General features: G+C 44.8%; 2 protein-coding genes across 4 annotated transcripts in view; one reads left to right on the plus strand and one right to left on the minus strand.

Moving 5' to 3' along the window:
• The window catches only part of LOC134340520 (natural resistance-associated macrophage protein 2-like), a 116,339-nt gene that overhangs the window by 62,493 nt on the left and 26,776 nt on the right, over positions 1-27,070 (minus strand). The window contains exons 1-3 of one of the 3 annotated variants that reach the window (XM_063037835.1): positions 25,263-25,281; positions 12,543-12,622; positions 459-583 (exon numbers count right to left, since the gene is read on the minus strand). In XM_063037835.1, coding sequence (XP_062893905.1) covers positions 459-583; positions 12,543-12,573 — 156 coding nt within the window. In that variant the 5' untranslated portion in view covers positions 12,574-12,622; positions 25,263-25,281. Of the gene's footprint in view, positions 1-458; positions 584-12,542; positions 12,623-15,694; positions 15,714-25,262; positions 25,282-27,070 lie in introns of those variants that run through there. The other 2 variants (XM_063037836.1, XM_063037833.1) reach the window with 2 other exon arrangements.
• Positions 15,693-27,070, plus strand: part of LOC134340497 (bridging integrator 2-like) — a 129,414-nt gene continuing 118,036 nt past the window's right edge. Inside the window, exons 1-2 of the mRNA XM_063037806.1 lie at positions 15,693-15,820; positions 16,972-17,077. The gene's annotated coding sequence lies outside the window, so the exon portion shown is untranslated. The remainder of the gene's footprint in view (positions 15,821-16,971; positions 17,078-27,070) is intronic.

Below are 27,070 nucleotides of genomic sequence, written 5' to 3' on the forward strand. Positions count from 1 at the left end.
TCTTCCAATCCTCCAGCACTTCACCCATTGCTAAGGACTTTTAAAATATCTCTGCTAGGGCCCCTGCAATTTCTGCACAAGCCTCCCACAAGTACCAAGGGAACACCACCTTGTTAGGCGCTGGGATTTATCCAACCCAATTTGACTCAAGGCAGTTGGCAAATTGGATCCAATGTTGGCTTTGCGATAAGAATCAGAGGGTGTTAGAGAGGGAGTGTTGTTTTAGTGACCGGTGGTTTGCACAGGGATCAGTGCTGGAACCCTAGATGTTTGCAATAAACATGAATGGCGAGCCCTTCCTGAGTGAGAATATGAGATGAAGAAGATACTAGGCCTTCACTGAATGCTCCATGAAGGGATCCTGGCTGCCCAGACAGGACACAACCAACCATTGAATCAGTTATATCCCACCCCCAAATAATACTGCAGGGGGAGATGCCTCTGACATGCAGACTTACTGACTGGCTGTTAGGGATTGGGATCTTTTCCTCTGTATCTTCTTGGAAGTTCAGTTCCATGGGCACGAACATTCCTGGCACATTTGCACTACTCTGACTCGTGTCGATCATCTTGGAAGAATTGTCTGAAAGCACAGATAGATCATAACATAAATTCAGGAACAGCTTCTTCCCATCTGCCATCAGATTTCTGAACGGCCCATCAACCTGTGAACACTACCACACTATTTTCTCTCCTTTTGCACGACATTTGTTTTTAATATATTTCTTATTGTAACTTTAGTAATTTTTATGTATTGCACTGTGCTGTAAAACAATAAATATCACAACATAAAGCCTGATTCTGACAACACAAGTTCAGAACAGTTTGCAATACTCGGAATGCTCTCCTCTTAATCTTACTTCTGACGACAGCTCTCCTGAAGGATTGGTATGTTCCTACTCTGCTGGTGATTGTAAATCTGGGGAAGCAAATGGTTTTTTGCTCAAAGGTACTGAGATGGCATCAAATCTGTCTACTGCTCCATGTATACGGGTTGAATTATTGTTCCAACCCGGCTGGAACCTCAAAGTCAACTTCCACCTTTCCAATTTCACCTGCTCGCTGGCAGTCTGACTGCAGCCTTTCCCCCATAGGAGGTCGCCAGCATTCTTCCAGGCTGTGGTTTACCAGAGAGTAAGGGAACAGAGCAAACCTGACCCTACGCTCACGGACACACACTTGCTGGCCACTTTATCAGGTGCACCTGTACACCTGCTCATTAATGCAAATATCCAATCAGCAAACCATGTGGCAGCAACTCAGTGCACAAGAGCATGCAGACACGGTCAAGAGGCTCAGTTGTTGTTCAGACCAAACATCAGAATGGAGAAGAAATGTGATCTAAGTGACTTTGACCGTGGAATGACTGTTGGTGTCAGACGGGGTTGTTTGAGGATCTCAGAAACTGCTGACCTCCTGGGATTTTCATCCACAACAGTACCGAGAGTTTCAGAGAATGGTGTGAAAAATAAAAAAACACAAATCCAGTGAGTGGCAGCTCTGTGGGTGAAAATGGCTTGTTAATGAGAGACGTCGGAGGAGAATGGCCAGACTAGTTTGAACTGACAGGAAGTCAAATAACCACATGTTACAAGAGTGGTGTGCAGAAGAACATCTCTGAATGCACGACACGTCGAAGCTTGCAGTAGCTCCAGCAGCAGAAGACCGGGAACACACACCCAGTGGCCACTTAGTTAGCTACAGGAGGTACCTTATAAAGTGGCCACTGGGTGTAAAGCTCATTGTTAACAGTGGTATTGTGGCTACTCCTGATCTGAGGTGCTCTCAGGAATGCTTTTCAAGTTCTCAGAAACATTGAGGTTGGGCTTTATTCTGGGTGGGGGCACAAAGTGGCCACTGTCCAGTTGCACAATGTGCCTGAGGTGAGGATTGCCTCATGGATCTGAGGGAGGCCTGTCACAGAGGGCCCTCCAGAGAACGCGGACCAGGTGGAGGGTGGACACTTGCACAACATTTTGAAAACATCCTTGTTCCCCCAGCGCCTCCTCCACTGTTATCAAATTCCTTTAACAGAGCCTTGCTGATTTCAAGAAACTTCCGAGATTTCCAAAGCATGGCATTGCTGAGATCTGGCAAGACTGGGATTTCTAAGGCTGCCCACACTCCCAGCCAAGAAACCTTTGTACTGAAGCTGACATACAGCAAGGAGGAGTTAGGTCGAACGAAGAGTTATGAATTATTAGTGGAGGCTACAATGCGATTGCCAGGTACAGGGGCTGGGCTTTGACTCAGCTGATTGTCGTGGAGACAGCATCAGATATACAGAACCTGTCCCCGGCGTGCTGCTTGGTGCTGAGTGGGAAGCAAGCAATCTGCTTCTCCCACTGATTGTATTTCCACCAGACGTGCTGTGGATTGCTTTGCAAGGAGATCCCTTCTCAATGCTGAATGGCAGAAAGCCCCATCTGGGCAATTGGGTTAATGTGTTATGAGAGGTACTTCCCACCCATCAGACACGTGTTCTTTGTTGGACACCGAACCGCTCTTCAGCGATCAGGAGTCATGGAGAAACACAGTGCAGATACAGACCCTCCTGCCTGGCATGTCAACAAGATAAGGGAGGTGGTTATTGATGTCAGGGAAGCTTCCGGCACTCAGTCCCTTCTTCACATCAGCGAGACGGCAGAAGAAAGTGTGAGCAGTTTCAAACTCCTGGGAGTGCACATCCTCTCGTGGTCCCGAGAACACAACCTCACAGCCAAGGAAGCTCACCAATGCCTCAGACGGGGTTCAGAGGAGGGTTATGAAAATGATTCCATGAATGAAAGGGTTAACCTATGAGGAGTGTTTGATGGCTCTGGGTCTGTACTCGCTAGAGTTTAGAAGAATGGGGGGAGGGGTGGGATCTCATTGGAACCTATCGAATATTGAAAGGTCTGGATAGAGTAGGCAGGAGGGAATGTTTCCTATCGTGGGGGGAGTCTCGGACCAGAGGGTACAGCCTCAGAATAGAGGATGTTCATTCAGAACAGAGATGAGGTGGAATTTCTTCAGCCAGTGGTGCTGAATCTGTGGAATTCGTTGCCACAGACGGCTGTGGAGGCTAAATCACTGGGCATATTTAAAGCGGAAGTTGAAAGGTTCTTGATTTGTAATGGTGTCAACGGTATTGGGTAAAAGTCAGGAGAATGGGATTGAGAAGGATAATAAATCAGTCGTATTATAGCAGAGGAGGCGCAATGGGCTGAATAGTCTAATTCTGCTCCTTTGTCTTATGGGATGGAAGGAGCAGAATTACACATTTTTTGCTGATTGTTCACTATCCAATTCCAACCAGTAGTCCACCATTCTCCTGCAGACAGTCCACCCGTGGGAAGTTATACCTTTTGCACCTTTTCAAATGAGCGCTCATTCCCTGGATTTACTCGTTTACTACACCCGCACTCTTCAGCTTTGGTTATTTCATGGTCCACCTTGACATTATGGAATGCTTTTAGTCTTTCGTAATTGAATTCCTTTATTGGACAATTTAATTTATTCTCGCAATGACACAAAGATTTTAGAATTGACCCAGCCGGTAACTATTAGAATAAAATAGCTGGTTTGGATCTCACAGCAGTTGTTCAAAAGTTGGAAACATTTCCCGAATTAATAGGGCACTCAGTTCAAATTTGTGAGCTAAGAAAGTACAGTCCTTCCTGTTTCCAGCTGTTATTTCTCAATTACCTTTCTCTGGTTATAACTTATGAGTTTGCCCACAGTCCAACTTTATACTAGTTTCGACCGTATTCTCCATGACATGGGAGGTCACGATAGCATCTCACTGAACTTTTAACCATTGCTGGGGGTTATCTGTTCGATGTACGGTTGTAAATGTTTTATTGGCACATGTATAATCTCCTCAGATTAATGGGTGCTTTGACCAGCCTCCCACAAACCACGCGGTGAACAGGTAGTTGAAACTATTTTGAAATTTCCCATGGAGGAAGGGCCGAGATAGTCAACCTTTGATATTGCATTTGGCTCAATTGTGCTTAAATCTTGTCTGCTGCCAAGACTTTTTTAAAATCAGAACTTAACATGTAGACCAGAGGGAGACAGAAAATCAGTACAAATCGGAGATGAGGGCCTCTCTGGATTCATGGAAAATTAAAACAGAAAGTGCTGGAAATACTCAACAGGTTAGGCAGGATCTGTGGAGAGAGCTCTGCCAAAAGGAGCTCAATATTTCTCTTACTACTTCAGGTTTTCACAGCAGCACACCAGCAGTACTTTGCTCCTGCATTGTCTCCGGGTTTACGTGTTTGGCTCTTGGTGTATATTTTACCTGGGAAACACAAGGCGGCTTTTCTATTCAAACCCCAAGCGCACACGGGTTCTCTGTCTCTCATGTTCTCCCTGTGACCATGTGGGTTTCCCCACGTGCTCCTGTTTCCTCCCACATCCCAAAGAATTGGTGGGCTCATTGTCCACTGTAGATTACCCCGTGTGTGTGGATGAGTGGACTGTGGGGACAATGGAATGGGATTAGTTCTGGTTAATGCTGGTTGATGGTCAGTGTGGACTTGATGGGTCGAAGGGCCTGCTTTCATACCGTAAGACTCCATGATTATTGAAGTAATGGTACAAATCAAAGCCCTCTGGTTATTCATTATTAGTAGTGGATGGTGGTAATCAAGTATGCAAGCTAATTGCCACACAAAAATCGTAACAGAAAATGCTGGCACCACTCAGCAGGTCAGGCAGCATCTGCAGAGAGAGAAACAGAGTTAACGTTTCAGGTCGAAGATCCTTCATCAGTATCCTGTTTTTGACCTGTAACATTAAATCCATATCCCTCTCCACAGACACAGCCTGATTCACTGAGTGTTTCTAGCATTGCCAGCATTTTTATTTCAGATTCCCAGCATCTGCTGTTTGATTTTCATCTGAACATTCAATGTTCCACTGTGCAGCTTAAACCAGTGTCACAGCTACCCCGTGGAGGATGGGACGGCCACAGCCGGTTGATATCCCCTGCCATGGTTCCATTCCAACATCCCCAGGAGAGTGGGTGGGATAACTGGACACAAAGGCACCAAAGGGTCAGAGAGGGGAGTGGGGGAAGAGCAAGAGAAGAAAGAGTTAAAGAAAGAAGGTGGTAAGCATGTAAGAGTGAAACACGGAAAGAGGGAATCAGACTCGGAGCAAGAGGTCAAGAGAACAGAATGGCAGGGTCAAGCTTTCTCTGTATCTCCACAACTTTCCCTCAGGTTGCAACTGTCCCGGCATGAACCTAATTGATTAACAACAGCCTTGCAAATCCAAGCCTGTTGAAATGTCTTAAGATCAGTTTTTGAGTGGGCTTTGTCTTATTTCTTCCCCAGCCTGCCCAGTTATTTGTCGTTCTGTTGAATGGTTGGCAGGAGAGTCAGAAACATCTGACCTTTGGCATTGTGGAGACTGCAGACGCTGGAATCTAGAGCAAGAAAAACAAGCTGTGGGAAGATCATCTGCAGAGGGAAGTGAGCAGGCAAAGTTTGGGGACTCATAGAAAGGACCTCTTCATACTGGCCACCTCCACTCTGTCTTGCAGTCCAGATGAAGGGTCTCGACCCAAAATGTCGATTGTCCATTTCCTTCCGTAGATGCTGCCCAACCCACTGACCCTCCAACCATGTGCTTCTTGCTTCTTTGGTATTGTGCTCAGCCTGATCAAGGCTCATTCACCTCCAATGGGAATGACAGGCTGAAGTTAGACTCTTTTTTGGGGCAATTCAGTCTTGAGATGTGGGCTGCATTGTGCTGAGGGAGGAGGGGGGTGTGTTTGGCTGATAGGTTAGGTGCCTGTCTGGTAGGTAAACATAAGAAATAGGAGCAGGATTAGGCTATCCAGTAGGCCATGGGCTCAACTCCACTGACCTGCCTTTTCCCCATAGCCTTTTATTCCCTTGCTATGCATAAATCTACCCAAGTGAGTCTCAGATACAGTAAACTTAATGAGGTAGCCTCTATTGCATCCCAGAGCAGAGAATTCCACAGATTCACTATTCTCTGGGAAGAACATTTTCTCCTTATCTCCGTCGATTTTCTTTAGTGTTATTGGAGCTGCACTCACCCAGGCAAGCAGAAGCCGAGAGGAACCAAGTGCAGATGCACTGAGAAGCTAGAAGGAAATTCACGCAGAATTAGGGTGAGGGTAGAGTCGCAATCTCACATCTGTGGAATCTAATTTGTAGAGCCTTCTATAAATTTGTAAATGAGACAACTATTGTTGGTAGAATCTCAGGTGGTGATGAGAAGGCGTACAAGAGTGAAATAGATCAGCTGGTTGAATGGTGTCACAACAACAACCTTTCACTCACCATCATCAAGACCAAGGAATTGATTGTGGACTTCAGGAAGGGGAAATCGAGGGAGCACACACCAGTCCTCACTGAGTGACCGTCAGTGGAAAGGGTGAACGGTTTCAATTTCCTGGGTGTCAACATCTCAGGGGATCTATCCTGGGCCCAATACATTGATGTAATCACAAAGAGGGCAGGCCAGTGGCTATACTTCATTTGGAGTTTGAGGAGAATTGGTATGTCACCTAAAATTCGAGCAAATTTCTACAGATGTACTGTCGAGAGCATTCTGACTGGTTGCAGCACCCTCTGGTATGGAGGGGCCACTGTACACGATTGGAAAGAGCTGTAGAAAGTTGTAAACTCAGCCAGCTCCAAAATGGACACTAACCTCCCCAGAACTGAGGGCATCTTCAAACGGCAACATCCATCATTAAGGACCCCCACCACCCAGGACACGCGGCCTTCTCATTACATGATCAAGGAGGAGGTACAGGAGGAGCCTGAAGACACATACTCAATGTTTTATGAACAGCTTCTTCCCCTCCACCACCAGGTTTTTGAACGGATCCATGAACAGTAACTCACTATTTTTTTCCTCTTGTTATGCACTACTTAATTAACTTTAAAAAAATATACACATCTTATTGTAATTTATAATCTAAATTACTAAACAACAAATTTCACGATATATGTCAGTAACTAATAAACTTGATTCTGATTCTGAAACCTGGCTTCATTCTGACCTCAAACGCTGTCTGTGTGGAGTTTGTATGCTCTCCGCGAGCTCCCCAGAGGCTCCTGTAGCGCCTACCGGATGGGAGGAGAGTAAAAAGACCATGGTTAGGGTGAGATGCATCCCTGATAATGCTTTTCACTCTGCCCAGGCAGCGTTTATGGTAGATGTTCTCAATGGTGGGCAATTGGGTGCCGATAATCCGCTGGGCAGTTTTCACCACACGCTGGAGTGCTTTGCGGTCCGATACAGGACGATTGCCATACCACACTGAGATGCAGTTGGTGAGTATGCTCTCAATGGAACAGCGGTAAAAGTTCGTCAGTATCCTGGGACAGAGGTGAGCTTTCCTGATGCTCCGCAGGAAATAAAGGCGCTGTTGTGCCTTTTTGATCAGGATGGAGGAGTTCAGGGACCAGGTGAGATCCTCAGAAATGTGGACACCAAGGAATTTGAAGCTTGATACACGCTCCACTACAGCCCTGTTGATGTAGATGGGGATGTGAGTGTGGCTTCTAGCATGCCTGAAGTCCACAATGATCTCCTTGGTCTTCTGGATGTTAAGGGCCAGGTTGTTGTCGGCACACCACGTGGCCAGGTGCTGGACCTCGTCCCTGTAGGCCGTCTCATCATCCCCTCTGATCAGGCCAACCACCGTGGTGTCGCCTGCGAACTTGATTATGGAGTTAGAACCATGTACAGGAACGCAGTCATAGGTGATAAGGGAGTACAGAAGAGGGCTCAGCACACAGCCTTGAGGCACGCCGGTGTTCAGGGTGAGAGTGGAGGAGAAGAGGTTGTCTAACTTAACTGATTGGGGTCTGTTAGTCAGAAACTCCAAGGTCCAATTGCAGAAGGATGAGCTGATACCAAGCTGGTGAAGTTTGGCGATCAGCTTGGAGGGGATCACAGTATTGAATGCCGAACTAAAGTCAATGAACAGTGAACTCTGACGTAAGATTTGGGTCTGTCCAGGTGGATCAGGGCAGAGTGAAGTACCGTGGAGATGGCATCCAGACCAGAGGGTATAGATTTTGCATAAGGTGGGAAGAGGTTCAGAAGGGATCTGAGGAAAATTAAATTCATCAAGGGAGTGTTGTGATCTAGGATGCGCTGTTGGGGTATGGTGATGGTAGAGACTCTCAATGCATTTACTGACTATGTGGATTGAATTAGACTGGTTGCTGGATTAGACAGGATGGATGTGCTGAGGATGTTTCCTCTTGCGGGACAGTCTAGAACTCTGGACATACTGTTTAAAAATAAGCTGTTACTCATTTAAGAGAGAGAAAATATGTTATTTTATCTCTCTCACACAGAGTGGTGAGTCTTTGAAACTCTCTTTCTTGGGAGCAGAGGCATTCTGAGACACTGCTTCCTCCATGGATAGATTCTTGATCATCAAGACATAAAATGCTATGGACCATATGCTGGTAAATGGCACTAGGATAGGTGGGTATCTCAGAGTCTGCAGAAACATGCTGGACCAAAGGAGCTATTTCTGTGTGGTATGACTCTGAGAGTTAAGATGCAATTCCAGAGACCAATGTTCCAGATGGAAACCAGTGTAAAATTCCAGGAGACAAAGCAGAATCCAGTTCAGGGAGGAGCTGGAGTGAAACCTGTCAGCAAATCCAAATTGAAATGCAGAGGGAAACAGTGACCAAATACCTCAGCAAATGTAGAGGAGACTTACAAGAAAATGAATGAAATCCAGACCTGAATCCAGAACCAAAACCAGAGGGTGAACTGAAAACAAGCCAAACCATTGTCCCAGATATGTCTTAAACATTGTGAGAGTCCCTATTCCAAACCTTTCTCGGATCCATACTAAATCTCTTCTTCCTCACATTTGGTTCTCACCCTCTCCCCTATGTCTGCCCCTCATAATTTCACATACCTCTTTCAGATCCTCCCCCTTTCCCCTCCCTACTGAGGTAAACAAACTCAGCCTCCTCCCATAACTGAAACACACTATCCTGGTGGATCTCCTCTGTACCGTTGATTTTCAGTGAAATCACACTCTTCCTATAGTGCAGTGACCAGAACTTTACACAGTTTTGGTCAAACTGCTCAAACTGTGGCCTGATCAATTTTTTGTAAAGACATATCAAGACCTTCTTGCTCTTATATTCCACATAGAGTCATAGAACACTACAGCACAGAAACAGGCCCCCCCAAACCATCCTGTCCATCCCAATCTATTATACTGCCTAGTCCCATCGACCTGCACCCAGACCATAGCCTTCCATACCCTTCCCATCCATATACCTATCCAAGTTTCTCTGAAGTGTTGAAATCAAACTTACGTCCACCGCTTACACTGGCAGCTTGTTCCACACTCACACCACCCTCTGAGTGAAGAAGTTCCCCCTCATGTTTCTCTTAAGCATTTCACCTTTCCCCTCATGACCTCAAATTCTAGTCTCACCCAACCTCAGTGGAAAAAGCCTGCTTGCATTTACCCTATCTATACCCCTCATAATTTTGTATATCTCTATCAAATCTTTCCTCATTCTCCTATGCTCCAGGGAATAAAGATCTAATCTATTCAACCTCTTCCTATAACTCCTGGCTAATGAAGGCAATATCCCAAGCTCAGATCCCATAGGCTCTAGTTGTTTGGACCAGTTGCCTGTGTGAGAAACTAAGGTCTGTGGAGGAAACATGGACTGCATTGCACTCATCCATATATTTAGTTGCTTCAAAAATGAACTCAACTGTGTCAGAGAAGATCTCCCACCAACAATTCCATACTCACTACCTTTGATTAGTTTCTGCCTTTTCAAGTGTAGGCTATTACTGTCAAGGTTTTTTTCCCCCAATAATGTTCCCGCCACTGGAGTTAAGCTCACGGGCCTGTAATGATCTAGTTTATTCCTGCTGCCCTCCTTGAATAAAGGAACCATATTTTTTTTTTATCTTCCAGTCTTCTGACACCTCACTTGTGGCCAGTGAAGATTTAAGCATCTCCTTCAGGGCCCCAACAATCTCCCCCTTGTTTCCCTCAGCAGCCTGGGAGACATCTCATCAAGCCCTCGGTATTTATTCAGATTTAAATCCACTGAGACATCCAATCCTCTAAGAGGACCACAAACTTGTCATGGTTTGGAGGCTTGCGTGCTTCACTGACCCGGAGAGCTATGTTGGCTGGAGTTAGGACTTTATGCTTTGGCTCTTGGTAGGGTCGCCCATGTCAAACAGATCAACATGTAGAGGCCAGACTAAGAGTAGTTCACCTGTCCTCCAGGTTTGGGGGTTCAGTTCAGGGCCAACAAACCTGACTGGTGAATAAATAATTATTACGGAAACAGCAATGAAGAATCCTTCTATATCTGAGAGTGATGGTATTCCTGAGTCTCCACCTGGGGCTTGTATGACTGACAGTGGTGAAATCTAATCAATGTAATTACTGTGGTGGAAATCCAGAGTGACACACACAAAATGCTGGAGGAACTCAGCAGGTCAGGCAGCATTTATGGAAATGAATAAACATTTCAGCCAGAGACCTTTCATCAGGACTGTAAAGGAAGGGTGAAGAAGTCAGAATAAGAATTGGGGAGAGGGAAAGGAGTACAAGCGGGCAGGTGAAGGTGAAACCAGGTGAGGGGGGTATCACTTGGAGGTGATAGGTGGAAAAGTTAAAGGGATGAAAAAGAAGGAATCTTACAGGAGAGGAGAGTGGACCATGGGAGGGGCATCAGAGGGAGGTGAGGTGCTTGTACTGTCTTCTGCAGTTAAAGACTGATGCAAAATATATGTATCATTCTTCCAGCATTTACTCCTTCTCACAAATATTTCGCCCGCTTCATTCTTCAGGGGCCAATGTTTATTTAAATCTCTCTCTTCCTCTTTAAACAAGAAACTGAAATTGTCTGTTGTTATCCAATTTCAAACAAGAGAAAATCCAAGCAACACACACAAAATGCTGGAGGAACTCTGCAAGCCAGGCAATACAAGTGTGTTGCTTGTCTATTGTTATATTCTGCACCAGTTTGCTCTTGTGGTTTACTTTTTTCTTCTTTGGAACTCTTTCGTCTTTCTTTTTTGGATTCTGAACCAGAAGATAAAACTAGAAACAGACCCAAGGGGAACATGAACCAAACTGTCAGAAAATCCTGAAACAAATCCATAATATAACCTAGTGACATTCTGTAATCAACCCCCCAGAGAACCCTGAAACAAATGTGTAACCAAACCCAGAGACAATCTAGAAACAAACTCAAGAAGCTTTTGACAAGGTCCCTCATGGTAAGCTCATCTGGAAGGTTATGATGTATAGGTTGCATGATGACATGGCCATTTGGATTCAGAATTAGCTCAAAGACAAAAGGTTGGGGTGGAAGGGTATCATTCTGGCTGGAAGTCCTTGGTTAGTGGTGTTCCATAGTGATCGGTACTGGGGACTCTGTTGCTTATGAATTTAGTGGGCTGGTAGGTTTGCAGACAAATTGAAAATCGGTGGCTTTGTGGATAGTATAGATCAGTTGCAGATTTGGGTGGAGAAATAGCAGATGAAGTTTATCTGAACAAATGTGAGGTGTTGCACTTTGGGAGGTCAAATGTAATGGGAATGTATACAGCAAATGGCAGGACCATAAACAGCATTGATACACCGAGGGATCTTGGTCTAAGTCCATAACTCCTGAAAATGGCCACACAAGTACACAGGCTGGAATGGAAAGTATTTGACATAATTGCCTTTATTAATCCTGACACTGAGTATAAGAGTAAGGACGACATGATGCAGCTAAGCAGATTTGGTTCGGCTGCACTGGGAGAATTGCGTGCAGATCTGGTCACCTCATTTCAGGAGGGGTGCGGGAGTTTTGGAGAAGGTGGAGGAGAGGCTCACCAGGACACTGCTAGGATTAGAGGGCATGAGCTCTGAGGGGAAGTCGGACAAATTTGTATTGTTTTCTCTGGAGCATCTGAGGCCAAGGGAAAACCTGATAGAAGCCTATAAAATTATGAAATGTATAGATAGGATATACAGTCAGAGCCTTTTTCTCAGGATACAAGTATCAAGTACGAGAGAGCATGCTCTTAAGGTGAGAAGGGGAAGATTTAAAGATGTGTCGGGGAAGTTTTTTTTTTACACAGATAGTGGTAGGTGCCAGCAAGTATAATAGAGGTGTTTAAGAGCTCCTAGACAGACACATGAACATGCAGAGTAAGGAAGGATGTGGAGCATGATGTAGGTGGGATTTATTTTAATTTGGCATCGTGTTCAGCACAGATGTTATGGGCCAAAGGGTCTGTTCTTGTTTTGTTCTATGTTAAATGTGTAACCATATCCAGGGAGAACCTGGAAACAGATTTACCATTGATCTCGTAACTTGTGCAGGATTAAATGACAACAAGATGTAGAACCATATTAAGAAAAATCACAGGATGAAGTGAAGGAAAGGTATATTGGTGCATTGTTTGCATCACTGAGCCAATGAACTTAAGGAAAAAAGAAAGAGAGAAATGCCAGACATGTCCATTCCCTCCCACCTGGCAACTAACATTTTTACCTGTTGACTCTTTCTTCTCTTGCTCCAGCATCTTGAAGTGAGTGTGTTGAAACTCAGAGTGCTCTGTAACAGCTTATTCCCTGCGGTGGATTTAAGAAACACGCAGTAAGTTTGAAGTAATGTGGAGGCAGTATGTTCTAGATAATCTTATTCGCTTGGTACAACTAGCAACTGAAGTGCAGTGGAGGCTGCCAAGAATCTCCGTCATATAATGGCCTGAGCGGTGGAGGGAGTGGACAGGGGAGGGGCTGAATGACTGTGCTACCTAAAGATTCGAAAAGAGCCTTCATCTGGACTCTTGTGATTAACCTTGACACTTTTGCAACCTGTGGGAACATAGCTACATGAATAAATCATTGGAAAATACATGGAATGTGCTCAGTATGGTGGCATAGTGCCAGGGCCCACTGGAACTATAATGCAGCTTGGCAACTTGTTGTTTTGCCCCTGCTTTTGCCACATGGGATCTACCCCATCCTCAAAGGCCATCTCACTTGGTTTTCCCAGCGCAGAACCGACAATCAGTGTCAGTTATTCAGCACCAAGCTGCCCCTCTTGCTTCACATCCAATCTACAGTCAGAGAGCTGGGCAAATGGAAGTTTTCTCAGCTGGTCACCAACAAGTCAAACCAACAAGCAATCAGCAAAAAAGAGAGCTTGGTTGGTATAGATGCATAGTCTCTCCCCAAAGTGAAACCCTCCACATACCTCTACCCACAGAGCCTACTCTTCATTTTCAGGACGTGGGATCACTCACAAGGCCAACTATATGACTTACTTTGCCATTTTAGAAGACATTCAAGAGCCAACTCATTAGTATGGTTTCTGGCTGAATGGTGCATTCAAAGTTCAAGTTTAAGGTTCAAAGTAAATCTATTTTTAAAGTACGTACACTGCATGTCACCATATACAACCCTGAGATTCATTTTCTTGCGGGCATTCACAGTAGATACAAAGAGGCACAATAGAATCAATGAAAAGCTACACACACAAGCAAAGACAGACGACCAATGTTCAAAAGAAGACAAACACTGCAAACACTGCAAATATTAGAGGAACCACTCTATCACAAATTCAAATTCTGTTTCTGTTCTGAGACTTAATGGAGTGATTCTTGTGAAAAACCCATTAACTGCTCTTTAGATTTAAGATCTCTCTCCATTAGATATTGAAAGCAAAATGCTGCAGCTGCTGGAAATCTGAACTAAAAGCAGAAAAGGCAGGAAATCCTTGGCAGGCCAGACAGCAGCTGTGGAAGGAGAAAATGGCTTACCTTTTCTGGTCCTTAATCCTTCCATTAGAACTGGCAAAATTTAGAAATGAGATGAATTTTAAAACATCTCCTCAGATGCTGCCTGACCTGCTGAGGATTTCTCACACATTCTGATTTATGTTATATTATTCATATGCTTGTGTGGAAAAGCTGGGCAGAAGGGCCTATTTTCATGATGTATAACTCTAAGTTTAATTAAACTTAATAATGGATTTTTATCAAATTTAAAAACAATACATAGTAAAATGCTTTGTGAGCAGCACCAATTGCAGGCAGCTTCAGCACTGGGAAAAGGCTGATCTTTAATTGCATTTGGGGTATAACTTGTTATCTAACAATGGTGACAAGTTTGGGGTTTTGATTGCACCAAGTTAGATAAGGCCTACAATTTGGTAGTCTATCCAATGCACACAAGTTGCTGAAGGAACTCAGCGGGTCATTTATGAAGAGAAACAAATCAGTTGATGTTTTGGGCTGAAACCATTCACACGGTCTGGAAAGGACGGGGGCAGAAGCCAGAGTAAGAGGGTGGTGAGGATGGGGAGTAGTACAAGATGGCAGGTGGTAGGAGGAAGCAGCCGATGGGGAAGGTGGGTGGGGGAGGGCAGTTGAAATGAGAAGCTGGGAGGTGATTGGCGGTAAAGGTAAAGGGCTGAAGAAGAAGGAATCTGATAGGAGAGGAGAGTCCACGGGATAGAGGGGAAAGAAGGGGAACTAGAGAAAGGTGATGTGCAGGTCATGAGGGAGGGGAGATTGGTGAGAGTGCAACCAGAATAGGGAATGAGAAAGAGAGAAGGGGGAAGAGTAAAAAGTGTGTGTGGGGCAGGGGGAAGTTATTACTGTTGCAAGGACATGGCGGTGGAACAAACCCAAGTGCTGAACATGGGTGCGGAGGCCAAGTCGGGAGGCGTTACAGTCGTAGAGAGCATGGAATTGGTGTCCAAGAGAGTCTTTATCAGGAGTCTTGGTTTTAGTAGCAAATTCAGGAACAATGCGAGACTTAGAACTGATAGTTCTAAGAACCATGGAGCAAGGTTACTCATACACAAGTCAACCAACGAACTGGCAGCTCCTTGTTGTGATCACAGGGTCTTTATCCTGCAGTTCCTGATGGGAAGCAAATGTGTGTAGTTAGTGGAACCTGGGAATGATTGGAAATTAAATGAGGTGATTGAGGCCCAATTCCTGTGGTAAATAGCAAGGTGGGGGATTGCCAGAAGGGACCATGACAATTACTTGCAGTTAGAGTGATCGATTCTAGAGAACTAGTTTTCTACCCAGCCAGCTTGCTAATGTCCTTTAGGAAAGAGACCTGTTGCCATTACCTGCTGCACGGGCAACTTCCTAAGGTGTGAGTAAAATACTTCTGTGCAGTTTCCTGTCTCACAAGGAATGGCACCTGAAGCCTGTAGCTGCATGTGCCTAGAAGGCCCAGCAAGTCTTGAAGGCTGAGAGTGGATTGGTTGATTCAGGTGTGCCCTGGACATCACATCGCTGTGTCAGTTAGACAACTGTCCAACACGTCGATCAAAATGCTTGGCAGAGTTCCAAGGAATGACATTCAGTTCAACTCCGCAACGAGCCCAGTAGGAGGCATTTCGTTGACAGTGAGAGCTGGGCTGAAGCTGTGACTCTGTAGGCAGGCAGCAACCCTCCACCCCTCCACCCCCCAACCCAGATCAGCGGAGCCTAAGGCAAGAAGGTAGAGACCGCCTACTGCTGTCAGAAGCACAAATTGAAGTCAGGGAATGTTTCTTCAGTTTGCTGTGGGAGGAGTGAGAGACAGGGTGGAGGAATACTCTGTTTCGCAGGACAGTGGTGAAACGGGGAAGTGTCCAGCTGCTGGAGCTGCCTGTTGTCACGACTGCGTAAGCCTTACCTTGGTGAACGACCCAGCACAGCCCGTGGGAGCAGTAGGCAGAATGCTGGTGCCAGATTGGGGGGGGGGGGGAAGGCCACATTTTGAAGAGTTTTGTGTGTTTTCATGCTTGATTTAACATTGAGGGTGAGTACAGGACAAGTACCTTTGAAGGTTTGTACCTTTTGAATGGTACAGTTTGTAAATGTACTATTAATGAGTTAATGTTTAATGAGCCTGTTTCTGTAAAGTATGAGCCATGGTCTGGGAGTGTTTATTCCTCCACCACAAAGGTTAAGAGATATCTTGTGATGTGATTTATTCATTTAGACCATAACACCATAAGAAATAGAAGCAGACTTAGGCCATTCAGCCCATTAAATCTGCTGTGCCTTTCCATCATGGCTGATACATTTGCCCTCTCAATTCCATTCAGTAGCGTTGTGGCACAGTAGTGTAGTGGTTAGCACAGAGCTTTACAGTGCTAGCAATCTGGATTCAATCCCTGCCACTGCCTGTACATTCTCCTCGTGACCGTGTGGGTTTCCTCCAACAGTCCAAAGACGTACCAGTCGGTAGGTTAATTGGTTATTGAAAATTGTCCCGTTAAATCGGGGGATTGCTGGGCAGTGCAGCTTGAAGGGCCGGAAGGGCCCATTCCACACTGTATCCCAATAAATAAATTCTCCTGCCTTCTCCCCATAACCTTTGACACCCTGACTAATCAAGAACCTATCAACCTTCTCTTTAAAAATACCCAATGACTTGGCCTCCATAGCTGCCTGGGGCAATGAATTCCATAGATTCACCTCCCTCTGGCTGAAGAAATTCCTCCTCTTCTCTGTTCTAAAGGGATGTTGTTGTATTCTGAGGCTGTGCCCTCTGATTCTAGACTCCCCCACAATAGGAAACATCTTGTCCATGTCCACTCTATCTAGGCCTTTCAACATTCGATAGGTTTCAATGAGATCCCTTTCATTCTTTTAAACTCCTGTGAGAACAGACCCAGAGCCATCAAACACTCCCTAAATGTTAACCCTTTCAATCCAGGGATCATTCTCATGGATGTAGGGTTAACATTCCTTATTGTCCAACCCCCAGCCAGCCTTCAATTCAGTGGTCTATTGAGGAGCCAACAACGTTAGTGGGTTGAATCACATATCACATCGGAGATAGGGACAGGAGGAACCCATTTGGTCCCTCAAACTTCCCTGCTGTTCAACAGACTCACAAATAATCTTCTACTTCATTGCTACCTGCCTCCACTATCCTTATCTCTTGATTCCTCTAAATTCCAGAAATCTCCCAGACTCCATCCTGAATGAACTAGTTGAAGACATTTCTCCTCATCTCTTCCCTAAGTAGCTGGCTAGTGGCGTGGTGGCATCAGCACTGGACTTCAAGGTGAGTGGTCTCGAGTTTGAATCTGGCTGGCTCCTTGCACACTTTCCAGCTAGCAACTCAGCCTTGTAAAAAACAGACAAAATAATAAACAAATTACAACGTTTCTGCCTGATGCACCACAATGACGTGGGTAGGGAGAGTGAGGAGGTCCTGAAAGGTGAGCTTAGGGAGTTAGGCGCCAAGTTAAAGGACAGGACCTCCAGGATAGCAATCTCAGGATTGCTACCAGTGCCACGTGCAGGCGGGTTTAGAAATAGTAAGATAGCGCAGATCAACACGTGGCTGAAGACATGGTGCAGGAGGGAGGGCTTCAGATTTATAGATAATTGGGCAGTTTTCCAGGGAAGGTGGGACCCATTCCAGCTGGATGGTTTACATCTGAACTAGAGGGGGACAAATATTCTTGCAGGTAGGTTTGCTACAGAGGCTCCAGTGGATTTAAACTAGATACAAGGGGGGGGGGGGGGAAGGGAACCAGAGTGTAGGAACAGATGTAGGGGAGAAGGAAGAAAAAGAAAATAGTAAAGTTGTTTGCACTGTTAGTGATAAACAGAGAATAAGAGGTGCATTTATTTTGATGCTACGAGCATCATAAGAAAGGTGGATGAGCTTAAAACATGGATTGTTACCTGGAAGTATGATGTGGTAGCTATTAGTGAAACATGGTTACAGGAGAAGTGTGATTGGCAACTAAATATTCCTGGATTTCATTGTTTCAGATGTGATAGAATTGGAGGGACAAGAGGGGGAGGTGTTGCATTGCTTGTCAGAGAAAATATTACAGTGGTGCTCTGACAGGATAGATTAGAGGGCTCGTCTAGGGAGGCTATTTGGGTGGAATTGAGGAATGGGAAAGGTGTAGTAACACTTAGGGGTGTATTATAGACCACCTAATGGGGAGCGAGAATTGGAAGAGCAATTTTGTAAGGAGATAGCAGATATTTGTAGTAAGCACAAGGTTGTGATTGTGGGAGATTTTAATTTTCCACACATAGACTGGGAAGCCCATACTGTAAAAGGGCTGGATGGTTTGGAGTTTGTAAAATGTGTGCAGGATAGTTTTTTGCAGCAATACAAAGAGGTACCAACTAGAGAAGGGGCAGTGTTGGATCTTCTGTTGGGGAATGAGATAGGTCAGGCGACGGAGGTTTGTGTTGGGGAGCACTTCGGGTCCAGTGATCACAATGCTATTAGTTTCCATATAATTATGGAGAAGAATAGGTCTGGACCCAGGGTTGAAATTTTTGATTGGAGAAAGGCTAACTTTGAGGAGATGTGAAAGGATTTAGAAGGAGTGGATTGGGACAATTTGTTTTATGGGAAGGGTATAATAGAGAAATAGAGGTCATTTAAAGGTGAAATTTTGAGGGTACAGAATCTTTATGTTCCTTTTAGTTTGAAAGGAAAGGTTAAAAGTTTGAGAGAGCCATGGTTTTCAAGGGATATTGGAAACTTGGTTCGGAAAAAGAGAGATATCTACAATAAATATGGGCAGCATGGAGGAAATGAGGTGCTTGAGGAATATAAAGAATGTAAAAAGAATCTTAAGAAAGAAATTAGAAAAGCTAAAAGAAGATACGAGGTTGCTTTGGCAAGTAAGGTGAAAATAAATCCAAAGGGTTTCTACAGTTATGTTAATAGCAAAAGGATAGTGAGGGATAAAATTGGTCCCTTAGAGAATCAGAGTGGACAGCTGTGTGTGGAACCAAAAGAGATGGGGGAGATTTTGAACAATTTCTTTTCTTCAGTATTCACTGAGGAGAAGGATATTGAATTGTGTAAGGTAAGGGAAATAGGTAGGTAAGTTATGGAAACTATGATGATTAAAGAAGAGGAAGTTCTGGCGCTTTTAGGGAATATAAAAGTGGATAAGTCTCCGGGTCCTGACAGGATATTCCCTAGGACCTTGAGGGAAGTTAGTGTAGAAATAGCAGGGGTTCTGACAGAAATATTTCAAATATCATTATGAACAGGGATGGTGCCGGAGGATTGGCGTATTGCTCATGTTGTTCCATTGTTTAAAAAGGGTTCTAAGAGTAAACCTAGCAATTATCAGCCTGTGAGTTTGACGTTAGTGGTGGGTAAATTGATGGAAAGTATTCTTAGAGATGGTATATATAATTATCTGGATAGACAGGGTCTGATTAGGAACAGTCAACATGGATTTGTGCATGGAAGGTCATGTTTGACAAATCTTATTGAATTTTTTGAAGAGGTTACTAGGAAAGTTGACAAGGGTAAAGTGGTGGATGTTGTCTATATGGACTTCAGTAAGGCCTTTGACAAGGTTCCACACGGAAGGTTAGTTAGGAAGGTTCAATCGTTAGGTATTAATATTGAAGTAGTAAAACAGATTCAGCAGTGGCTGGATGGGAGACGCCAGAGAGTAGAAGTGGTAGAGGCTGGTTCGATATTGTCATTTAAAGTAAAATTGGATACCTATATGGACAGGAAAGGAATGGAGGGTTTTGGGCTGAGTGCAGGTCGGTGGGACTAGGTGAGAGTAAGCGTTCGGCATGGACTAGAAGGGCCAAGATGGCCTGTTTCTGTGCTGTAATTGTTATATGGTTATATATATGGTTATATGGCATGGAAATAAATAATAACTTTCCCAAATGGCTGACCCATTATCCTGAGACTGTGGCCCCTGGTTTTAGTCCTTCCTTTCTTGGGATGTGGTGTTGTTAGCTTTTATTGCTAATCCCTGTTTAGCCATGAGGAGGTAGTTCAGTGTCAACCAGACTTAAATGTAAGAAGATATCTTTATTCTTGTACTCAAATGCTCTTGTGGTAAAGAACAACATACCACTTGCTTTCCTAACTGCCCGCTGAACCTACACTCAGTGGCCACTTTATTAGGTACCTGTACACCTGCTTTTTAATGCAAATATCCAATCATGTGGCAGCAACTCAAGAGGTTCAGCTGTTGTTCTGACCAAACATCAGAATGGGGAAGAAATGTGATCTAAGTGACTTTGACTGTGGAATGATAGTTGGTGCCAGACGGGGTGGTTTGAGTATCTCAGAAACTGCTGATCTCCTGCGATTTTCACTCACAACAGTCTCTAGAGTTTACAGAGAATGATGCAAAAAACAAACAAAAAAAAAAAGACCCAGTCAGTGGCAGTACTGTGGGTGAAATTGCCTTTTAATGAGAGAGGTCAGAGGAGAATGGCCAGCTGGCCCAAGCTGACAGGAATGTAAGAGTAACTCAAATAATCATGCATTACAACAGTGGTGTGCAAAAGAGCATCTCTGAATGCACATGTCAAACCTTGAAGTGGATGGGCTACAGCAGCAAAAGACCACAAACGTACACTCAGTGGCCACTTTATTAGGTACAAGAGGTATCCACTGAAATAGCCGCTGATTATGTATCTGGGCTTTCAGGAGCTGTGTACATAGACAACCTTTGAACACTAACATCTCCCAATCAGTGTCTCAATAAGTAGAGTACATGCGCATGGTTTCTTTTACTAAACTGAATAACCCCCCACTTTTCCACATTGTATTCCATGTAACATGTTGTCACCCACTCACTCAGCTTGTCTACTGTGAGCATCTTTTCCGACTTGTATTCACACCCAGCTTTGCATCATCAGCAGACTCGGACATCTTACACCTGCTGCCTTCAGCCAAGTGGCTGATATTATGGCGAACCACTGGGACCCGTGTACTGAGTCCTGTGGGACCCCACTAGCCATCAGCTGCCAACCTGAGGAAGGTCAGGCAGCATCAGTGGGAAGAGCACCTCCAAGCCTCCTACTTCACCACCCCACTCTGTTTGTCTGCATGACCAACCTTGAGCACCAGCACCTCATTTTCCATCTAGGCTTATGGACTTAGTCCTCCAACCTCAGGAAACCTGGTTTCTGTGTATCAGAACTTTGCTGCAAGTCACTCACCTGTGACATTGGTTCAGTTTTTCCCTCTTCACCAGTACAGAAACACCTAACACAGACAAGAAAGTAAAAACAGATTCTAAGTGCCCCCTTCTCCCATTCTTCCTGGTCTCGCCCATCACAAATATTCCACTTGTCCTATCCACCCCTCCCCAATGTTTCTTGCAACTTAGGATGGCCCCTTTTTGTCCCAGTCTGATGAAAGGCTTTCTTGAATAAAGGAATAACATATGCTAACTGCCAAACTTCTGACTCTACTCCTGTGGCCTGTGAGGACACAAAGATAATTGCCAGAAGCACAGCAGTCTCATCCTTCACTTGTATAAACCTGAGATGTGTCCCATCTGGCCTCAGGACTTATCTATCCCAATGTTTTTTTCAAAGTTCCAGCATACATACTTCCCCAGACGAGATCCCAATGATTCACAAATCTGAAACATTCATCTGCCATATTATCCTTTTCTTACTCTCACTGGTGTGTGGCACATGAAGAAATCCAGAGATCACTCCACTGGAGGTCCTGCTTTTCAGCTTTTACCTAGCTCCCTATATTCTCTCTTCAGGACCTCATCCCTTTCCCTACCACGTTGTTGGTGCCAATACGTACCACGTCTTCTGGCTGCTCACCCAATCCGAGACATCTCTGACTTTGGAACCTGGGAGGCAACAGATCATCCGGGTGTCTCTTTAACACCCACAGAATCTCCTGTCGGTTCGCCTAACTGTCGAATCCCCTATCACCACTGCTCTCCTCTTCTTCCCCCCACGTTCCCTGCTGAGCCTCAGAGCCAGGCTCAGCGCCAGAGACCGGTCGCTGTGGATTTCCCTTGGTAGATTATTGGAGATCATTTTCCAGCATTTGTTAGCCTCTGGAACAGTTCCAGTGGATAAGAGGGTAGCTAATGTAACACCAGCCCTTAAAAACAGAGAGAAAATGAGGAATTCTAGACAGGTCAGCCTGGCATCAGGGGTGGGGAACAATGTTGGATCCATGGTAAAATGAGTGATAGCTGAGCACGTGGATGAGAATGACAGGAGGGGACAAAGTCAACATGGATCTGTGGAAGGGATACTATGCTTGACAATTTGTGGATATAATGAGCAGAATAATTGAGGGAGAATTAGTGATGTATTTGGACCTCGAGGAAGCTTTGGATAAAGTCCCACAGGAGAACATAGAACAGTAAAGCTCAGTACAGGCCCTTCAGCCCATGACATTGTGCCAACCCTTTAACCTACTTTAAGTTCAATCTAACCCTTCCCTTCCACAGCCCTCCATATTTTTTTCCCTCCATGTGCCTAAGAGTTTCTAAAATGTCCCTAATGTATCTGGCTTTACCATCATGGCTGGCAGGGTGTTCCATATACCCACCATTCTCTGTGTAAAGACATTTCCCCCATACTTTACTCCAATTACCTTAAAAAGATGCCCAATTTACTCCAATTCTCTGACATCCCCCCCATACTTTACTCCAATTACCTTAAAAAGATGCCCCCTCGTCTTAGCCATTTCCACCCGGGAAAAAAATCTCTGACTATCCACACCATCAATGCCTCTTATCATCTTGTACACCTCTATCAGGTCACCTCTCATCCTCCTTTGCTCCAAAGAGAAAAGCCCTAGCTCCTTCAATCTATCCTCATAAAAGATGCTCTCTAATCAGAGAGGCATCTCGGTAAATCTCCTCTGCACCTTTTCTAAAGCTTCCACATCTATCCTACAATGAGGTGACCAGAACTGAACACAATATTCCAAGTGTAGTATCACCAGGGTTTTATAGAGCTGCAACGTTACCTCACGGCTCTTGAACTCTATCCCCCGACTAATGAAGACCACATACAATACGCCTTCTTAGCAACCCTATCAACTATATCAATAGATCAGTGTGTACAATTAAAGCAGATGGAATTGGAGGCAAGGTACTGATATGGGTAGAGAATTGGTTGCGTAACAGGATGCAGAGTAGGAACACATGGACCTGTTTCTGAGTAGTAAGCGGTGACTAGTGTGGTACCACAGGGATCAGTGCTGGGACCTCAGCTACTCACAATATACTGTACATCAATGAATTTGGTGAGGGAATTTAATGTAATATCTCCAGGTCTGGGACACTAAGTTGGTGGAAGGGGAGCCTTGAGAAGGATGTTGAGAAGCTCCAAGTTGATTGGATTGGTTGAGGGAGTGGGCAGACTTGTGGCAGACACAGTGTAATGTGGATCAGTATGAGGGGATCCACTTTCATGGCAATAACAGGGAGGCAGATTATCTGAATGGTAATAGATTGGAAAAGGGGGAGGTACAACAAGAGATGGGTATCCTTGTGCACCAGTAGGGTAACATGCAGATATAACAGGCAGTTAGGGAAGAAAATGGTGGTCTTCATAATGGGAGGATTTGTGCATAGAAACAGGGATATCTTGCCGTAATTGTACAGGGCCATGGTGAGACCAAACCTTGAATACTGTGTGCAGTTTTAGTTTCCATATCTGGAGAGAGTTGAGTGAAGGTTCACTAGACCTACCCTGGGATGAGAGGAGTGACATATGAAGAGAGGTTGGATCAATTAGACACATAGTCACTGGGGTTTATTAGAGTGAGAGTTAACCTCAGAAACCAACACAATTTCAATGGGATTGGACAGATTAAATGCAGGAAGGATGTTCCTGATGGTGGGCAGAGACTAGGGTTAGTCACGAGGAAAGGGTAAGGGATGTCAGTTAGCTCTGATGTGAGGAGAAATTCCTTCTCTTGGAGTGTGGTGAACCCGTGGAATTCTCCACCACAGAAAGCAATTGAAGACAAACCATTAAGTATATTGGGATTACACCTGTATTATTTGAAATCTTTTTTGTACATGTTTATCAACAATAAGATTATTCCAATCTCTCTGTATCAATATTGTTATTTTGTTTATAATTTTGGAAAATTAATAAGAAGATTTACAAAGAAAGAAAGAAATATATTTGGGAGTTGGATGTTATTCTTGGGGCTGGAGGATCAAGGGCTACAGAGAGAAATGTGGAACAGGGAATTGATCAGCCAAGGTCATATTGAATGGTACAGGAGGTTTGAGGGGCCAAATGGCCTGCTGCTGATCCTAATTTCTATGCTTCAGCCCATCCCCTGCTTTTGACCATACTTTCCACTGACCGTCTCATGGGTTGCATTTCTTTCCGATTCAGTCCAAGAATTTCCAGCAGTGGCTTCAGTTCTTATCCTTATATCAGTCACTCAGTCTGGCATAGTCCACCTTGTGTCCATTCCCAGCTCCCTGCAATCCTCACCAACCCCTTCCTGTCCATGTTAGCCCTCACCAACACTATCCACGAGTGATGGGTTTAAGTTTCATGTGAACACTGACAGCACTCCACCTTTATCCAGGCCATCTCCACCGCCTCATGTGTTGCTAAGCTGCCTGCTTTGAAACCCTGTGCTGACTGAGCTATGTTTTTCCCCAGACAAGGAAAAGGACATACATGGTAAATAGTAAGAGCTTTGGGGAATGTTGATGAACAAAGTGACAAATCTATAGCTCCCTAAAATTGGCAACATAAGTGGGTACGATGGTGAAGGAGGCATGTAGGATGTTTATCTGTATTAATGAGTGAATAGGCTATGAGGCCAGTTACAACACTGGTCAGACCACAGCTGGAGTACTGTGCACACTTCTGCTCACCACTCTGTGGGAGAGGGTGCAGAGGAGATATACCAGGACATGGAGTGTTTCCGTTATGGGGAGAGGTTGGACAGGCTGGGTTTGTCTTCTTGGAGCTCAGTAGGCTGAGGGAGGGCCTGACAAAGGGGTACAAAATTACAAGAGCGATAGATAAGAAAGGCAGTAAAAATCTATATCCCATGGCGGGGTTGTCAAATGCAGGAAAACATAGGTTTAAGGAGAGGGATGGGGTTTTTAGAGGGAATCTGCGGGGGATAGCTTTGGAATCTGGAACACACTGCCTGAGGGGTGGTGGAGGCAAGGACTCTCACAACATTTCAGGAGCATCTTAATGGAATTATGAAAAAACACCAAGGCTTTGAAGTAGGGGCCAATGCAGGTAAACAGGATTAGTGTAAATACAACAGGTGGCATGGATATAATGAGTTGGAGGACCCACCTCTATGCTGTATGTGACAATAAGGCTGGTTATACAGTATCACTCATTTGTCAGCTTTCAGGCAACAGCAGCCAGTGAAAGGCACGGCTTCCGTCCATCACAAAACCTTCTGATTTCCAAACGTGATCTAACTCTGCCCTGTCATGCGACAATGGTAATGCTCTCACCTTGAATGGCTTTTTGGTAGCAGCTTTGCCTCCTGAATTAAAAGTGGAGCAAGATTTGATTTGATTTTCTGAACTCTTATTCTGTCTAAACAAAAAAAAGTAACAATGAGTTTATAAGTTTACAAGCTCCTTGTTACCCAAGTACCTTCTTAGTGTCAATGAAGAGCCATTTTATTTAAACTGGTTGGCTTGGTGCAATACTAATTCCTGCTGACTTGTAAACAAAACTATAGCTGACTGGGTGCCTAAATGTAATGTATAGTATAATGGTGTGCGGGCACGTGGCCAAGTGGTTAAGGCATTCAACGAGTGATCTGAAGGTGGCTAGTTCGAGCCCCAGCCGAGGCAGTGTGTTGTGTCCTTGAGCAAGGCACTTAACCACACATTGCTCTGCGACAACACTGGTGCCAAGATGTATGGGTCCTAGTGCCCTTCCCTCGGACAACATCGGTGTCGTGGAGAGGGGAGACTCGCAGCATGGGCAACTGTCCGTCTTCCATACAACCTTGCCCAGGCTTGCGCCCTGGAGAGTGAAGACTTTCCAGGCGCAGATCCATGGTCTTGCAAGACTAACGGATGCCTTTACCTTCTTTGTCTCTTTGACTCAAGAGAGACTCAAGTAAGAGACCTTAGGACCATAAGACACAGGAGGAAAATTATGCCATTTGGCTCAACCAGTCTGCTCCGCCATTCCATCATGACTGATTTATCATCTCTCTCAAACCCCATTCTCCTGCCTTCTCCCCGTAATCTTTGATGCCCTTACTAATCAAGAACCCACCTTTAGGAAGTAGCTGGAGAGATTGCGGAGGCATTAACAATGATCTTTCAAGAATCGATAGGTTCTGGCATTGTACCGGATGACTGGAAAATTGCAAATGTTACTTCGCTACTTAAGAAGGGTGGGAGGCAGCAGAAAGGAAACTATAGACCTGTCAGCCTGACATCAGTGGTTGGGAAGTTGTTGGAATCGATTGCTAGGGATGAGATTACAGAATACCTGGAGGCACATGACAAGATAGGCCAAAGCCAGCATGGTTTCCTGAAAGGAAAATCCTGCCTGACTAACCTACTGCAATTTTTTGAGGAAATTACAAGCAGGGTAGACAAAGGAGATGCAGTGGATGTGGTGTACTTGGATTTTCAGAAGGCCTTTGACAAGGTGCCGCACAGGAGGGTACTTGGCAAGATAAGAGCCCATAGAATTACAGGGGAGTTACTAACATGGGTGAGCATTGGCTGATCGGCAGAAAACAGAAAGTGGGAATAAAGGGATCCTATTCTGGCTGCCGGTTACCAGTGGAGTTCCACAGAGGTCAGTGTTGGGACCACTGCTTTTTACAATGTATGTCAATGATTTGGACTATGGCTAAATTTGCCGATGATACAAAGATAGGTGGAGGATTCCCTAAAGGTTAACCTCCAGGTTGAGACGGTGGTGAAGAAAGCAAATGCAATGTTGGCATTCATTTCTAGAGGTATAGAATATAAGAGCAGGGATGTGATGTTGAGGCTCTATAAGGCACTCGTGAGACCACACTTGGAGTATTGTGTGCAGTTTTGGGCTCCTTATTTTCGAAAGGATATACTGACATTGGACAGGGTTCAGAGAAGATTCACGAGAATGATTCCAGGAATGAAAGGGTTACCATATGAGGAACGTCTGGTAGCTCTTGGGCTGTATTCCCTGGAGTTCAGGAGAATCGGGGGCGGGGGGGGGAAATCTCAGAAATATTCCGAATGTTAAAAGGCCTTAACAGATTAGATATAGCAAAGTTATTTCGCATGGAAGGGGAGTCTAGGACAAG

Source organism: Mobula hypostoma, chromosome X1 (assembly GCF_963921235.1).
Source record: "Mobula hypostoma chromosome X1, sMobHyp1.1, whole genome shotgun sequence".
Taxonomy (NCBI): Eukaryota; Metazoa; Chordata; class Chondrichthyes; order Myliobatiformes; family Myliobatidae; genus Mobula; species Mobula hypostoma.